The sequence below is a fragment of the Halictus rubicundus genome, chromosome 2 (genome assembly GCF_050948215.1).
Source record: "Halictus rubicundus isolate RS-2024b chromosome 2, iyHalRubi1_principal, whole genome shotgun sequence".
NCBI classification, from domain to species: domain Eukaryota; kingdom Metazoa; phylum Arthropoda; class Insecta; order Hymenoptera; family Halictidae; genus Halictus; species Halictus rubicundus.
In genome coordinates, this window is record NC_135150.1 from 26,207,190 (window position 1) to 26,225,391 (window position 18,202).

General features: G+C 44.2%; 1 protein-coding gene across 5 annotated transcripts in view; it reads right to left on the reverse strand.

Annotated features, from left to right (window-relative positions):
- Positions 1–1,782: 1,782 nt before the first annotated feature.
- The window catches only part of LOC143365785 (PDZ and LIM domain protein Zasp), a 78,092-nt gene continuing 61,672 nt past the window's right edge, over positions 1,783–18,202 (reverse strand). For all 5 annotated transcript variants that reach the window (XM_076806291.1, XM_076806289.1, XM_076806290.1 and 2 more), the window contains 5 exons: positions 11,839–15,619; positions 7,100–7,286; positions 6,235–6,355; positions 6,013–6,128; positions 1,783–3,996 (listed from right to left, as the gene is read on the reverse strand). In XM_076806291.1, the coding sequence (XP_076662406.1) occupies positions 3,919–3,996; positions 6,013–6,128; positions 6,235–6,355; positions 7,100–7,286; positions 11,839–15,619 (4,283 nt within the window). In that variant the 3' untranslated portion in view covers positions 1,783–3,918. The remainder of the gene's footprint in view (positions 3,997–6,012; positions 6,129–6,234; positions 6,356–7,099; positions 7,287–11,838; positions 15,620–18,202) is intronic.

The window sequence follows — 18,202 nt, forward strand, 5'->3', positions numbered from 1 at the left end:
TGTTATTGTAAGGCAATGCATGCCAGTTGCATTTTGTGCTTGGTAGTTGTAGGAATTGTGCGAAAAAATAGAAAAGGTACTTTTTAACACTAGATCTACCGGATGAGTCAAAATGGCTTGCACCTAACTTTTCTTTTAGAAATATTGAGATTTTTTAATAAACTTCTCCATCGAAGTGGATATTTAAACAAAACTGGTACGAAATCTAGACAAATGCAATTTTGTTGTTATTGTAAGGCAATGAATACCAGTTGCATTTTGTGCTTGGCAGTTGTAGGAATTGTGCGAAAAAATAGAAAAGGTACTTTTTAACACTAGATCTACCGGATGAGTCAAAACGGCTTGCACCTAACTTTTCTTTTAGAAATATTGAGATTTTTTTAATAAACTTCTCTATATTGTATGAAATTTTGGCACTACTATGGCTACTTTATCTGTGGAATATTTATTTAAACTTTCGGCAGCGAAATTTGATGAAGAAGTTGGTTGAATTGCCTACATCTGTTGAAGGCTTTATGTCAAAAGATGTATATGATAAAGCTCGATTCTATTATTTGGATAGATTAAATTTCAGTGGTATTTAGTAACCGTTAATACAATGAACAATTTTGCAAAATTAATCGGGGATTATATATTGTATGAAATAATAAACTTCTCCATCGAAGTGGATATTTAAACAAAACTGATACGAAATCTAGACAAATGCAATTTTGTTGTTATTATAAGGCAATGCATGCCAGTTGCATTTTGTGCTTGGTAGTTGTAGGAATTGTGCGAAAAAATAGAAAAGGTACTTTTTAACACTAGATCTACCGGATGAGTCAAAATGGCTTGCACCTAACTTTTCTTTTAGAAATATTGAGATTTTTTAATAAACTTCTCCATCGAAGTGGATATTTAAACAAAACTGGTACGAAATCTAGACAAATGCAATTTTGTTGTTATTGTAAGGCAATGAATACCAGTTGCATTTTGTGCTTGGCAGTTGTAGGAATTGTGCGAAAAAATAGAAAAGGTACTTTTTAACACTAGATCTACCGGATGAGTCAAAATGGCTTGCACCTAACTTTTCTTTTAGAAATATTGAGATTTTTTTAATAAACTTCTCTATATTGTATGAAATTTTGGCACTACTATGGCTACTTTATCTGTGGAATATTTATTTAAACTTTCGGCAGCGAAATTTGATGAAGAAGTTGGTTGAATTGCCTACATCTGTTGAAGGCTTTATGTCAAAAGATGTATATGATAAAGCTCGATTCTGTTATTTGGATAGATTAAATTTCAGTGGTATTTAGTAACCGTTAATACAATGAACAATTTTGCAAAATTAATCGGGGATTATATATTGTATGAAATAATAAACTTCTCCATCGAAGTGGATATTTAAACAAAACTGATACGAAATCTAGACAAATGCAATTTTGTTGTTATTGTAAGGCAATGCATGCCAGTTGCATTTTGTGCTAGGTAGTTATAGCGTTGAAATTATAACATATAGCATAATGTTGGAGAACTTCTCACTTTGATGTTTTCTTGTACATTTCATAAGAGGATGTATTATCGTAGACTGCGGATTCGATTTTGATTTGTAAAACAGTAGAGAGATGAAAGGGACTTGAGAAAACCGATAAACTATTTTCTCCTGTTTCCTGTAATCGATGCAGAACAGTTTTATATCGCACAGAAATCCGCAGTCGGTCGAATTTTTCCGAAGAACTGATCGAAACGACGTTGTTTCTTTCCAGGTGGAACGTGGAGGGAGAAAGTACTCGGGACGAGGGAGACTTACATGAACATTTTATTTTATTGTAAGCAACACGTAACACGGATACAGAGGCTCGTGCGGTTCTCAGCCAGCAGTCGGTCCAATTCGCGCTTCAATTCGGATGTCGGATGTCGAATTCTACGGTTGCTGTCTGCCACGAGCCCGCGAAGATGGCACAGAAATCGGTAACCTTGTCTAAAATAATATGGCAACTGCTATCAAAGAGTGCAAGTTCCTCGATCCTCGAAGCCGATTCTCTCGAATCGCGTTTAATCTACGTCTAATATAAGTATTCCGAGAACGGGAGAGAGAGAGAGAGAGAGAGAGAGAGAGAGAGAGAAAGTGAGAGAGAGAGACGATACAAAATATAATCGTTCCCTGTCCGCGTTTTCTGTCCCGACGAAGGTTCGTGCCGGTGCGGAACGATCGGAGACAACGGACGACGGATGATCGAGCGGGAAAAGAAATCGGGCTCCGTTATCTCGAGATTCCGGTTGGAATCGTTCCGTTCCGTTCCGACTGGTTCCGGTCGCGTCGAATGATTTACGGCGGAATTCGCATGCACGAGGGTATCCCGGTGTCCCGGGGTCTGCTCCTCGATTCGATAATGGTAACAAGTGTCCCCGCGGAAAACGCTTGTTAGTCGACGTGGAACCTATTCGTCGTCTAATCACGCGATCTACGACCGCGAGTCGGGCATCCGTCAATTAGTACCGCCGACGAATCGTGACTAGCAACATTCCTATTTGAATCTTCAATGTTTCGGCATCGAACGATCCCCGATTAACGACTCCCGCGCACAAGAGACTCGACGAGCGACCGTCTCTTTGGTAGCGATGGACGCGAGAAAGAAATCAAAAAGCCAAAAAAGAAAGAAAGAAAGAAAGAGAGAAGACGATGAGTTCTCTTCAGCGCGTCCGGTTCCTCCGTGTTCTCGATCGGAGAGACAATCTATCGTTCGAATCGCTCGTACCTTCCGGGCCGACATTTACGTGACGACGCTCCGGATGCACCTTGGCCCTACGAAATATGTGATAACGCCAGTAATACTAATTGCTCGGGCGACCTTTGCGTGATTCGAACCCGCGAGACCAAAGCCAAGCGAGCCGGCGTGCCCGCGTTCCTTGTATCGTTTTGCAGAATTTACAGAATTCACGGACGCGTCGTCTGCGGCAACACGACTTTCCGCCGAAGCTATTCCGAGGCGTATCCGAGAGGTGTAACCGTCTTCGTGACCGGAAGCCGCGACCCGCGGAGTCTCTTCTGCTTCGGTTTCGTTGGCCGTGGAATGTCGACGGTTCTCCAGAGTTCCGTTCCGTTCGCTCGGATCGGATAACAGCCGCGTTCTAAGTGCTCGAAAACTGGAACAGATTGACTCGATAATAATTCGACGACGATTTGTGTGTCGCCCGCGACTCGTTCAAGCGGCCTCGAACGTTGTCGGTACACACAACGATTAGAAACGGCATTGTCCTGAGCACCGGCGCGGCGGCCGATCACGGAATCACGAGGAAACGCGATCCCCGAAGGACGACACGCCGCTTTCTTCTTTCTCCGCTTTCTCTATATATATTCTAATATATTTCTATGTATACATAATATTCGTTGATCGACCACTGTCGCCGACTTCGAGGAGCTTTTAATTCGCGGCCGCGACCTCTCGTCCGATCGAGAGCAGGTCCGGGCCGCGATCGATAAAGACAATTAGTTTTCTATTAGCGTTTTTTGTTTTTCTTCTTCTTTCCATTAGCGTACTCGTTCGTGATAAACGCCGCTTTTCCATCTCTCTTTCGTTGGGTTAGTGCTTTTCTTTTTTCTTTTTTTTTTTCGTTTTCTGTTCCCGGAGACGTTGCGCGCGTCCCGTCGATCGAAAGTCATACAAGAAGAAAATAAGAAGACGAAGAATAGAAGACGAAGAAGAAGAGGAAGACGAAATCACGGTAAAACAACATCGTGCAGAAAGGAATTTCGTGCTCGTTAAGCTAAGGTACGCGGTATTCTTCGCCAATTTTTTTTTTTTCGGCTTTTTCCTTATTTTCTCGGCTGCCACGTCACCAACCCCCACCCACCCCCCCCAACCCTGTCGTTTTCTGCCCTGCCCTGAATGTCTCCCTAGCTTGTCGTGCGTCGGGCTTCAACGAGCCACGGTTCTAACGCGCATGATTTTTGCAGAACGGACGTCCGCCCTTCGCGTAGAAGCTCTGGCCCTCGAGGTTCTTCTTGCACATCTGCAACAGAGAACAGGAAATCCGTCCGAGTATGCCTAAGATGATCTTCATTGCAAAATAGCAATTGTCCGCATACAATTACGCCAGGCAATGTTTAGATAAAAATATGTTTGATAATTATTTAGAAAGTACCACTCTTCTCCGGTTTTGATGAAATTTGAATATGCAGCTACACATTTTCAACAACTTTTTCCGTTTCCAATGTAGGTGGGTCGCTTTTAGTTTTCGAGATATTCGGAAAAAACTAGTGCTAATAGGGTAAAGGACCCAATTACTGTGGGGGTACCAATGACTGTGTCTATGTTAACCCTTAGCACTCGAATGGTGACTGTGAGGCACCGCTAAAAATTGCTGTATCATTATTCAAAATATTTTTTACATTATTGAGTTTGTTTGTCTTTAATAAATTACTAAACATTTCGGTACTGTACGAATAAATTACTAAACATTTCGGTACTGTACGAATAAATTACTAAACATTTCGGTACTGTACGAGTAAATTCCACCATTTTCGTATGTATAACATGAAAAGAAAGTATATAGAAGGTCGATATTCTAGGTGGAAAAAAATCTTTCGTTTTGGAGTTAAAATAGCTTCGAGTGCAAAGGGTTAATTATACTTATTTCTAATGGATATTAAGAAAGAGATATATGACATATATTAATGGATTTTAATGAAGAAAAGTTAATATCCCTTTTTTAGTATTCATTATGCTTTAAAATTATATACAATTAACACTAGGTTTACGGGAACCGTCAAAATGACGGGTTCTAGTATTTTTAATTTAAAATTATGAAGATTCTAAGGATGCATAGATGAGAAATTATCTAGCAAATTTATTTCTTTGGGTATATATTATTTTAAAAGTATTGGTAAAAATGTGGGTAGCACGTTCTTGTTATTTGTATAAAATAATGCAAAATAGTCGCTTTTAGTGCTCCGTAAGCCTAGTGTTAACACGTTGAATGCCACACGTCATCCATATGTGAATTTTTACGTTGATATATTCATTGTACCAAACTTGATTAGGATCTGTAATATGCGAGAAAGTTGGAGAACAGTATCATACATTTAATTTTTTTCAATTTTTATTTCATTAAATAACTCACTTTGATTTTATGGAATTTTGGGGGTTTCTAGTTCGGCGATCAATGTGTTAATATACAATGTAGGCACAGTAACTGGTACCCCCACAGTAATTGGGTCCCTTGCCCTACTGTATTGAATTTTCCGTATTCTTGTACGCTCCGTGGCAACGTAAGTGGTACTTTCTACATAATTACCATATATTTCTTCTCGTAATAATTTCAATAAGACGAAAATATCGTGACGGTAGTCGTTATTTGTTCGAATGTTTTCACAATAATGTCACGAGTGCAGAAAATCCGCAGTCTAGCATAAGTGGCATAGATGTCGATTTCCTCCGCGTTGCATTGCAACTAGTGTTCCTGATTTTTCAACATTTCCATTTCTCGAGAAATGAGAAATAAGACTATATTTCTCGAGAATTTTTAATAAAATAAAAAAATATTGGGAAACTTATAATATTTGGAATATCGTTAATAATATCAATGAAAATTCATTTCCGAAAATATGTTATAAAATAAACGAGATTCATAAGAATTTTCCTAGATTGAAATTTCTCGAAAAGACTTATAATATTTGGAATATCGTTAATAATACAAATGAAAATTCATTTCCCAAAATATGTTATAAAATAAACGAGATTCATAAGAATTTTCCCAGATTGAAATTTCTCGAGAAGTACTGGAATTTCTCGAAAAATGAGGAATAATCAATTATAAAACTCTAGAAATGCTCGAGAAGGAACACTAATTGCAACTTCAAACTGGACACAAGCAAAACGGACGAGAATACGGGTACTCGGGATTTAACGAAACTGTCAATTCTCGAAAACGAAAGGAAAGTCCGCCGAAGAATCGTTTCTTCGACTTTCTTCCCGGTTTCGGATCGATCGGTTTATTTCGAGAAGCGTTTTCGCACTAATTGCGTACCGTGCAGTTGAAGCATTGGCTGTGGTAATTATTGTTCAGGGCCTCTACCCAGCGATCACCAGCCTCGACGGGGAATCCGCACGCGAAACACTTTGTCGTGAACAGCTCGTTCCAATCTGCAACGATGAAACAGAAACGGGGAAAAGAAACGTGATTATTTTGTCGAGTGAAAAGGGGACGGGGAAACGAGTCTCGGTCTCGGTTTCAGGGTATCGAACCAACCGGCTTCGCAGTATGGCAGTCCTTCTTCGAGGAAGAACGGGCTGTTGCCGAACAGTTTGCCGCAGTACGAGCACTTGAAGCATTCAGGGTGGAAGTGCTTTCCAATCGCGTTCAGGCAGTCCTGGAACACCGAAGAAACGATATTATTAACACGTCGACTGTCGTACGAATTTTATGCGATTAGCGTTACCGATAACAATCGTTTGTTACTTGGTAATGAACTTCCCATCTTACTCTATAATCCAGCTACCTTCAGCTTTAACAAATTGACGTTCGGTGATCACTAAACTGCGGATCATTATTCGAAATAAAAATTGTCTGCGTCCGTTGCGAGCGATGGGAGCCATGATGCATATTTAATTAAATAATTACCGATAACAATCGTTAGTTACTTGGTAATGAACTTCCCATCTTACACTATAATCCAGCTACCTTCAGCTTTAACAAATTGACGTTCGGTGATCACTAAACTGCGGATCATTACTCGAAATAAAAATTGCTGCGTCCGTTGCGAGCGATGGGAGCCATGATGCATATTCAATGAAATAATTTTTAATAATATGTAATTAAATAGTTTTACACGTTCAAAATAGTACATCTTTGTTCTTGAATTATCTCAATTTTTCTCCGTTTTAAATTGCATCAACTCGTTTTTATTACAAATTCATAAAATCCGCAGTGTAATGGTCACCGTGGCGTTCAACGTGTCAAGGTACGCGTAGGTGTCTTTTCGAAAATGTCCAAGGACAAGGAAATCGTACAAAGGGTTAGGAAAATTCTGTAAAATGCCGGGAAATATGAAACGAGCAGGGTGAACCTAAGAGTTTCAGCGGTTTGGATTTCGGTTTTCGGATGGAGTACTCACGCCTTTGATCTTGTTGTTGCATTTGTTGCAGCTCGGGGCGATGAAACGTTCGAAACAGTACTCGCAGTAGAGTTGTCCCTTCTCCTCGACGAACCCGATGTCCTGAAGGGGTCGACGGCATTGCGTGTTCACGCAGACAAAGTGTTCGGGACACCAGATTTGTCCCAGAGCGGTGATGAACGGCCCCCTGAGGCACGCGCAACAAACGCCATTACTTTTCGCGGTCGTTCCACGCGGATTTGGCGAGGTAAAGCAGATCCAAGCACAACAAAAACGACAATCGACAAAAGCCAACGGAAACATGTTCGTTCCGTGATCGTTCGAACACGAAACGGAAAACTATATACAGTGATTTATTACCAGACTGTCGGAGTTTATGCGTTTAAGACGAAAACGAGTAAGTGTAATTATACAGTGACGAGCAAACGTGTAAACACACTTCGCTAGTTTTACGTGAAACGTGATAATACAACCTATTTTTCAATTGAATGATAAAGATTAGGTACTAATAATTACGAAGTGGTAAACAAAACACAGCAGTTTATTTTCGTTAATATTAATGATATACGGAATGTTTATCGAAAATAGGGAATGGAGACAATTTTTACAGTTTTGCACTTTAATTGTGCTCGTGGAAATAAAGTTTTAAATTAATATTTTGTCCATTTCACTTTTTTGTACTGCTTCTAGCCTGCGTGGCATACTATCTATTAAATTTTTAATAATTTCCGGATCAATGTTGTACCATTCTGTCCTTTTCCACAATTCATGAACACCTGAAGGTGGATTGTCATATTTTGCTAGCCTTCTTTTCACAATTGACCACAAATTTTCGATTGGGTTCATATCTGGACTTTGTGCTGGCCACTTCGTCACAGAAAACTTTTGATTTCCTAGCCAAGTTTTTGCTATCTTTGCAGTATGCTTAGGGTCCCCGTCTTGTTGAAATTCTACTTCATCTTCAGCAAATTCGATAGAATTAACTACAGAAGGTAAATTATTTTGCAAAATATTTAAATAATGCTCTTTGCACGTGATACCTTCTATCCGAACTAAGGGACCAGCACCCTTATGAGTAAAACAACCCAAACACATAATTGAGCCACCCCTGAACTTCATAGTTTGTTTTATGCTACTCGCTTGATTACTATTTTCGGATGAAGTCCAGTTCCAAGACCCTCCATCAGATTCAAATCTATTAATTTTTGTTTCGTCGGACCATATAACTCTTTTCCAATCTTCTGTTGTCCACTCTTTGTATGTACGAGCAAATTTTGTTCGTAGTTTAATATTTTTGTCTGGAAGAGCCGGTTCTTGAAGAAGTTGACACCCATCATAGGTTTTCTTTATTCTTGCAACAATCGTATGACTTACACCACATTTTACTGCAATTTGCCGCAGTGAAAAACTTTTATCGCACAATGAAATGATACTGTTTCTTTTATCCGCACTAAGTGGTTTCATCTTGACTTAGGCGTGTCAACTAACTTTCAAATAGGAGAAAAACTGTGTAAACACACCAGTCTGAACGTGTCTCACTATAGTTGGCTATCAGTGTTTGTTGACAATCTCATTTTCCTAGCATTTGTGTACTATCTTGACTCTGACGATACATGCAAAACTGTAAATATTGCTTGACATCCTTATTTTTGCAAAATATTATATATATATTGTTAATATTATCTAACATAAACTGTTATGTTTCGTTTATCACATTCAATTATTATTACCTAAGCTTTATCATTCGATTGAAAAATAGGTTGTATTATCACGGTTTATGTAAAACTGGCGAAGTGTGTTTACACTTTTGCTCGTCACTGTAAGTAGCAAAAATATTGGAAAAATTTAAAGCCACTGTTATATTATTTTGAATTTGCTGAACACAATGAGAAGGAAAATATATGTCTATTTCACTTCGGTTCGTTGCAATTCAGGTGACAAATTTTCATTTTGCATAAAGATCCGTACTCTATTACCGATTTACACAGAGTATGTCTCCCGATACAATTGTTGGCATAATCCGAGAATTCACTGTATATAGTTTAGGAAACGTCAATCGCGGTCGAGTGTCTCTGCTTTTGTATTGTATCCCGTATAAATGGATTACAAACCTTGTACACTGTTTGTCGTTTTTACAGCAGACTGGTTTCACGAGGAGACCGTTCGACTTGCGATTAGTATTTTCCCCGTTGGCTGTTAACATCGTGCAAAGAGGGAACACTGTTAATCACGTCGCAACAAAATCATACAGTTATCGCAGGTATTGAATACTTCGATGCGGGTGCCGAGTATACTCGTCGGAAACGGATGGCCACGTTCCTTGTTCAATGTCCATTTATACAGCTAGGCGTGCTTGCTCTGCTTTCGTCGAGTATACTCGTCACCGCTTCGGGGAGCCCGGGACAAGTTGATTCTTCGAATCTTCCTCTGACTAACAAGCCTCAACTATCTAGCCACACATTGTTCCACGTGTCCAGATAACACTGTCCAACACCAAAAAAATTTTGCAATACCTGTTGGGTGATTCTTGTACACTTTGTCATCCTAAAACCGAATCTGAAAGTAGAATTGCTCCATCACGCAACGTTTTCGAAAAATTTTGGTTTTTGTAAAAATGCCCGATTTTGATACGAAACGACGTGTTACGCAAAAACTAAACACGCGAGAAAGTTCAAATTTGAGTCAAGAGATAGAGGGGACTCTCCTCTACATATTCATATAGTCAATTATATTTTTATGTACTTCCTAATAGTTGTAAATGGTTGTTAAAGTTTGAAAATGTGCCGACGCGGGTACTTTGTACGCTCTATTTTTGTATTTATGTGAAAAATCCTTTATCTAGCAGGAATTTACTATACAGGAATGCATTCTACAGACATTTCTGGTAAAGAAACCATTCACGAAAAGTATTTGGTTCCCTTAATGTACGAGAAGGATCAGAAAATGTTAATTGACAGCGTGTGCGCGACGCGTTCGCGCCAGACGGCCATTGCAGCCTTTTCGCGACTCGCCAGGGCCGTCGCTATGCGTAGTCGACGTTGGTACCACTCAAGTATGTCTTTGCTTACTATGCTTAATTAAATACATTTTTTTTTGTCTTTTTGGGTGCCAATCATTACAAAAGATTATAAAAATACGAGTTATATTCACATTTCATTGTGGAAATGCTTAATAAAGAAAATTGACCGCAGCAATGCGGTGACTGGAAAATTTTATTTTCAGTAATTGTTGTCTTATTTTTGTAATTGTAATACCAATGGACATTCAAGATTCTTCCGATTAAAATAAGTCCAAACACTATGTAAATGGGACAATTTTTATCGCTTTTATTGATCGAAGTACATAATTAAGACATAGATCGCTCTATATTAAATCGATAAAATCTCGCGGAAGTGTATAAATCGGCCGGACTGTTTTTGTTATATTCATGACGAAATTATTTTAAAATCAAAACAAGGAATACAATTCCAGCATTAATCTTTCATCAAGATATTTCAACAATGGAAAAACGTTACAAAGGAAAAGACTTATGTGCGGATGCTTGCTGATTACTGCTGGACACTTATTATTGAAAATCGGGATACCAGGAACAAACGTCAAGCAAGGCGGAAACATTTTTAATTTGTTTACATCAGAAATGGGTAAGTTTTTGTATTCAATTTTCTTTATTAAGCATTTCCATATGAAATGTGAATATAACTCGTATTTTTATAATCTTTTGTAATGATTGGCACCCAAAAAGACAAAAAAAAATGTATTTAATTAAGCATAGTAAGCAAAGACATACTTGAGTGGTACCAACGTCGACTACGCATAGCGACGGCCCTGGCGAGTCGCGAAAAGGCTGCAATGGCCGTCTGGCGCGAACGCGTCGCGCACACGCTGTCAATTAACATTTTCTGATCCTTCTCGTACATTAAGGGAACCAAATACTTTTCGTGAATGGTTTCTTTACCAGAAATGTCTGTAGAATGCATTCCTGTATAGTAAATTCCTGCTAGATAAAGGATTTTTCACATAAATACAAAAATAGAGCGTACAAAGTACCCGCGTCGGCACATTTTCAAACTTTAACAACCATTTACAACTATTAGGAAGTACATAAAAATATAATTGACTATATGAATATGTAGAGGAGAGTCCCCTCTATCTCTTGACTCAAATTTGAACTTTCTCGCGTGTTTAGTTTTTGCGTAACACGTCGTTTCGTATCAAAATCGGGCATTTTTACAAAAACCAAAATTTTTCGAAAACGTTGCGTGATGGAGCAATTCTACTTTCAGATTCGGTTTTAGGATGACAAAGTGTATAAGAATCACCCAACAGGTATTGCAAAACTCGAAAAAAGTTTAATTTTGTTGGACAGTGATAATTACAATTGCATTGTACCAACTCGTCCCGGTCTTTGAAGATGAGCACACGGATGCGTACTTACGAAATTCAATAAAATTGTCCGAAGGATTAATCTCGGTGAAAACAAAAACAACACAGGAACAAAACCGATGCAAGATCGTGTCCCGATCTTCCGGTTTCACCTAGTCGTTGGCCCAACGACGTCGCGACAATGGATCACAATCGAGTTGCGATCGTGAGAGCAACAAGCTGGCAAGAAAACGAACCAGGAGATAGGAGGGGGTAGAAACGGACGGAAAACAAAACAAAACAAAACAAAACAAACTGGAGCGAACAAAGAAACAAACGGAAGAACGCAGGCGAGCAACAGGCAACAGGCATAGTACCTGACGTAGGAGTTGCAATGAGCGCAGAGGGGCACTCTCGATCCCGGTCCGCCTGCTTGATTCAGGATGCCTCGTCCGCGTTTCGGCGCGCTGCTGCCGGCGAACGTTCCGCTCTTGGAGCCAAGGCCACCGACACCGGTACCTAGATCCGGGTGGGATGACAAATTTGGTGGGTCTACTAAACTTTGGGTGTTTCTAGAGGGAGAACAGTGGAGACCGTCCTGGCAGTCATTCTGGGTCTCGCATCGCTTCCCGGATTGACAGCGGGTGTTGATCGAACACTGGCTGCCCGACTGACAGCGGGTCTGGGTGGAGCGGTAAGAGGAGCTCTGGGTCTTGCAACAGTAGCTCTTGGTCTCGCAGCAGCTCTTGGTTTTGCACGAGTCGGTCTGTGCCTGACACTGAGACTGCGGCGGAGCCTGAGCTTGGGCCTGGGGCTTGTACAGTTGAACGGTGGGTACTTTGTTGGCAGTTTTGCAGGTCAGTCGCGCGAGCTGCCCACTCAGGTTAGTGCGAGGCTTGTGGATCGGTTCGAACGGGCTTCTCTGCGGACAGGAAGCTGGAGCTGGAGTCGGATTAGGATTCGGGTCATCGTAGGGGAACGGGATCTGCGGGAACGGAAGTTTCTTCATCGAAGGGGGTAAACCGGGCTTGGTGCAGGGCGCGATGCAGACGGAGCCGTCCTCGCACGGCGCCACGCAGACTCCGGAGTCCGGGCAGTTGGCGATGTCAAACTCGCAGGCGGATTCTCGGCCGCATTGGCCCGAGGGCTGCCCGCAGGTGCCCGGCCCGTCGAAGCAAGGAGACACGCAGACTCCGGAGCGATCCGCGGTCGGAACCACGCAGACTCCCGATTTCTTGCAGCAGGTGTTCGGTCCTTCGCAGGGGACCACCACCACTCCGGCCTTGGTACCCTTGTCGGAGTGCGCTTTGCAGGGCAAAACGGTCAAGCCGGTTTCCGGGCAAGACGTCGAAGCAGGAGTGCCGTAGCTGACGTGACGCACTTCCGTCGAGCTGGTGTAGACGGGCTGCGCCGAGGTTGTCTTCGAGGCTAGAGGACACGGCAGCGAGGGCTTCGACGGGCTGGTCCTGCCTATCGCGCACACGCTCTCCGCCGGTTTCTTCTTCGGCTCCGGCAACGGCCTCGCCGGAGCTCTTCTCTCGCACCGCTCGAAGTCCTCGACGACCTCGAGCGACCTCTTCACCACCGACTGCTTCTGCTCGCTGGTCTCCTCGCTGGTCATCAGACGTTTCTCCTGGAACTGCGCGTGAACAGCGTCCGTTGGTCCGCGATCGAGATCGTCGGTCTGCTTCTCGTCGAAGTCCACGGTCTTGGTGGCCGCGTACTCCGCGTGTCTGTGTCCCTCGTCGGTGTCCTCGTCGACCTTGTAAGAGACGCTCTTTTTCGTGGGGAAGTGCACGGCGGATCGTTTCGCCGGCGGATCCTCTCTGATCCGAGGGGCCTGCGCCTTCACGTAGCAAGGAGGCGGCGTGGGTGGCCCCTGTGCCGGGGACTTGCATCTTCCCGGCGTGGGGGTCGGTGTTCTGCTGGACGGCTGGTACGTGTGACTCTCGACCGCGGTCTTCCTCGTGGCCACCAGGTGTTTTTGGTAACTGGGGATCGTGTCCGGCTTTTTCAGAGCGGCGGTGATGCATTTGCTGCTGGGCGTGGCCGGTCGGGGCGACACCGAGACGTCTCTCAGCTTGAAGTCGGGCGGCGGGGTCGGCAGAGGTCGAGGCTTCACAGGGGACGGAGGAGGTTGAGGATCCCTCGGTCTGCCTTCGCCGTAGAGGATGTCCGACGGCGGAAGATGGACGCTGCCCCTGTCGCTGTAGAGCGCCGGCGTCCCCGGTCTGCTCCCCACGTTCCTGTCTTCCGGTCCGATCTCCCGGCTGAGGGGAGTGTAGGAACGCTCGGGAGCGATCATCAACGCCTGCTGGAACGGCGAGATGGGCCTCACGTCCTCCTTCGGCGGCGCCTTCGGTTTACACCTACGGTTCAAGTAGACAGTCTCCTCCGTGTACACCTCCTTCACGCTGGACGACGTGCTCAGAGGCGTGAACGGTCGATCAGGCGCGGTGGTCAACGCGTTCACCATCTCGGACTTCCACTCTTTAGGCGTGGAGTTCTGGATGGCGGAGTGGGGGATCGGTTTCGGGCCCGTGTCCGTCTGCTTCACGAACTGCACGTGCTTCTTGTTGGACTCCATCACCTCCTGCGTCGGCGGGTACTTGTTGCAGACCTGTTTCGACCTGGAGGTTTGCTGGTCCCGCAAGCTCTGGTGAACCTCGACCTGCTCGCGCAGGCTCTTCTTGCGCTCGTCCTCGTCCACGTTCTTTCTTCTGACGCGCTCCTGCACCAGGACCTCCTCGGTGATCTCCTCGTAGGTCTCCTTGATCAGTTTCTTGCGACCCGGTGTGTCGCTCTCCTCTTCCGTCACCCTCTCTTCGCGCACCACGGTTCTTCCCAGAGGTTGCTCTCGAACCTCTTCGACGATTTCCTCGTCGAAGGTGACGTGCCTGCTGCTTCGTTCCTCCTCCTCCTGTCTTCTACGCTCCTCCTCTTCGCGTCTTCTTCTCTCCTCTTCCTCCCGTTTCTTCCTCTCCTCTTCTTCCTGCTTTCTTCTCTCTTCCTCCTCCTCCTCTCTCTTTCTCTCTTCCTCCTCCCGCATGGCCTTCTCGAGCATCTGCTGCACGTCCACCGCGGACGTCACAACCTCCTTCGACTCGACCACAGTTTTCTCCTCGGACTCCTTCACCTCTCTGTCGACGTGGGTCGCCGTGGTCCTGGTGTACCTCTCCTCGGACTCTTCGATCATCGGAGTGGAGGATCTCGCCGGTGACGGTCTTCTCGGATCGACGGTCTTCTCGAAGGTCATCGTCTTCTTGACGTGCACACCGTCGTGGTCCTCCTCCGAGGTCTCGGTGATGAAGTCGTGCTCCCCGATGCCTTTCTCGTCGCCCTCCTCCTCGCCCGCGATCTCGTCCGCGGCTCTAAGATCGGTGACCTCCTTGTCGATCTCGGTGATCTCCTCCTTCGCTTCCTCCTGCCTGATCGCCGGCTGCGTCGGCAACGGCGGCTTCTCGCAGACGGTCTGCTCCCGTCGACAGACTTTCGAGGAGTAGGAACGATGCTCCTCGCGGAACGGTTGGTTCCTCTCGCATATTCGCTCGCGCTGGCAGATCTCCTTCTGATGGAACTGCTTGCAGACCTTCGGCTGCTCGGTCGCGTAGCTCTGCTCGTACAGGTTGCCGCCGGTGGACACGGTGGCCGTCCACGGCTTCGGGATCGGCTGGGCGATCCTCGTCGGCGTCAACGATCTTCGGACGCTGTCGGTCGAGCTCGGCCTCGAGGTGATCTCGCTTCTGGATTGCCTGTCGGCGGAGGTCGACGAGCTCTCGACCAGCTCGACCTTCCTGTAAACCGGTCCCGGACAGCTGATCCGATCCATCGGGTCGTACTCGAAGCTACCCCAATGCCTGGTGACGGTCTCGACCTCTTGGTCGGTGCACTCGGCCCTCTTCTTCTTGTTCAGGGCCCGCTCGCACGCCTCGATGCAGGCCTTCTTCTCTCTGACCGCCGGTTTACCCCTTCTGTCGAGCGCGGGATTCAGGTCGATGTACAAAGGACTGGCGGTGGGATAGGTGATGTCCTCGATCGGTTTCGTCGGTGGCCACGCGAGGCTCTTCGACTTGACCGAACTCGATTGACGAGCGGTCTTGGTCTCCTCCTCGACCAGCTCGTAATAATAGGACTTTTCCTGGGTCTCTATCGTATTCTCTGGGATTCGAACGTGACCCGTATATGGGACACGGTGGGTTGTGGGACAGGGGGATAGAGAGAGACGGCGGACACGATCGAAAGCGGGATCGAACGTACGACAAACACAGAAACACGGAACAACGTTTTTGTAAGGCATGCGACACGTTTCGACGGCAGACAGGCGACAGATTGATATAACGACACAGGGCGTGTTTCGGGTCGTACACAGGGGGTGAGTTAGAAAGAACGACAACAAAAAAAAAAACAAAGAAATCAGCCGTGAGTAAGAAGCACATTGAGCGGCTCGTGCCCGCGATCCGCTCGCGTCTAACGCGAGATCATCGTAACCGTCGATCATCTGTTGCGAATCATGTTTCAGACTGGGTGGGTCGCGGGCACGTCCAGGATGCCTAAATGAAAAGAAGCGCAACTTAACAAGAAAAGAGAGCGATTTACGGCGGTGAACGTCGTCGCGGAGGCGACTGGCTCCGAACGGACAGAAAGCGTCGGCGAAGCGGGAAGCTCGTGGTTGATGGTCGATCCACGCGGTTTTTTCGCAATGTTGTCAAGCGTTACGTGAGCGAGCAGTCGCATCTCTTTCGGTGATCGATCCGGATCGACGATCAACGGTTAAACGTAGCGTCCGATCGACGCGATAAGTACTCGAGCCCAGAAAATCTGGCCACGAGACCTCCGGAGCGTTAGCATCTCGACCTCGAGTTCCCCTCGAAAGCTACGACGCGAGAGAGAGTGAGAGAGAGAGAGAGAAAGAGAGAGACGAGGAAGGCAGCATGGTTTTGATTCGCGACATATCGTATCTCTGTTTCGGAGGAACTTGAAGACGCGTGCGTCGCGGTTGTCACATGAAATTTGGAGAAAAGGAACAACATGTATCGAGCGAAGAGCTTGCTCGGCTTGGCTGTCGCTTTATTTCGTAATTCCACTTCAAATCTCTCGACACTCTTCGAGGAAACACTCGTCGATATGGTTCACGACGTTACCCATCCCGAAACACGTGATTCGGCTGCAGCGGATAAATCGTTCACGCTGGAACTACCGAACGGTCGAAACGACCGGTTCGCGATCGGTCTCTCTCATCCGGAGAACAGGCGTTCTTCGGGGTTTTCAAAGGCGAATACAGTGATTTCTCTATATACAGTCAGTTCCATAAGCACGCTCTTAAAAATCGCATAACTTTGTCAACATTGGAGTATACTACTTGAATTTCTTTTTGAGAAGTTCGAACAATTGGATCACCAAATAACGTGAGAAGAATGTTTCATTAAAATTGCAATTGGTCGAGATTACAGAGAAAGTACTAAAAGTTGTATTTTGCAACTTTTTTGTGCGGGCTTATATTAAAAATTTAAAAAGTAAGTTTTGTACGTCTGTATCAATTGTACATATTCTGAATATTTCAACTAAATCGGTCAACATTGCTACAAACGTTTAACGATGAAAGCTTAAGGGCGAAAGTCGCAGAATTTTGGCCTCCTCAGATCATGTTGAAACATCTGTAGGTCATTGCAACGTTGACCGATTTTGATGAAATTCTCAGAACATGTATAATTCATACGGATCTACAAATCGTACTTTCTAAATTTTAAGTCCACATAAAAACGTTGCAAAACACAACTTTTAGTATTTTCTCTGCGCTTTCGACCAATTGCAATTTTTGTGAAAAATTCTTTTCACTTTATGTAGTGATCCAATTGTTCTAACTTCTGGCAAGACCCGTGTTGTTGGCATATATCGAGAATTCACTGTATACTGTGCGAATAAGTCGTTGTTTTCCTTTAATCCTAGACAATGAAACAGTCGTACTAATAGTCCAGCGACTCCCGTTACTTTTGCGAATTCGAAATGTTCTTGTAATAATTTGTAGTGTACGAGTCGAACGATTAGTTACAGAGCAACACTGATTTACTTATCTAGAGTTAAAGAGAAATCAGAATTCCGAAATTTTTCTAATTTTTCATTTTCTGGGACATTGCCGACGATAAAGAACTTCTGATCGGCGTACCCGTAAAATAGATGGTGGTACAAGTTCCACTGTGAAAGTATTTCGGAAAAAAAAAATAGTTCGAACCTATTACGCTTGGGTTCGAATTGATTCGAACGTTTAAAGTAATTGAAAGCTACGTGCAAGCGACGTAGACGATTAAAACGAGCGAATTTCTTGCGAGAAGGAAGAAACGTGAAACCGGTCGGTTCGAGCAGGCGGAGGTAATTATGGCGCACGAGTAGTGTTCCTGATTTCTCAACATTTTTCATTTCTCGAGAATTTATGTTAAAATAAAAAAATATTGGCAAACTTATAATATTTGGAATATCGTTAATAATATTTATCGAAAGGGCGAAAAACTTTAACTCGGTGATTAGTCCTGTTCAATATGTACAGGGTGTATAAAAATTATATGTCACGACCACCATAGCGTGATTCTACACCTCTGAATCGGTGGAAATCTGTTAAAAAAATGCACCGCAAAATTCACCTTGACCTTGCAAGACAAGGTCAAAGTGTCGACAAATTTTCTTTTATTGCATCGTATAGTACTCATCACTCAAATTTTTCGATACTTTGACCTTAAGTTTTGAGAT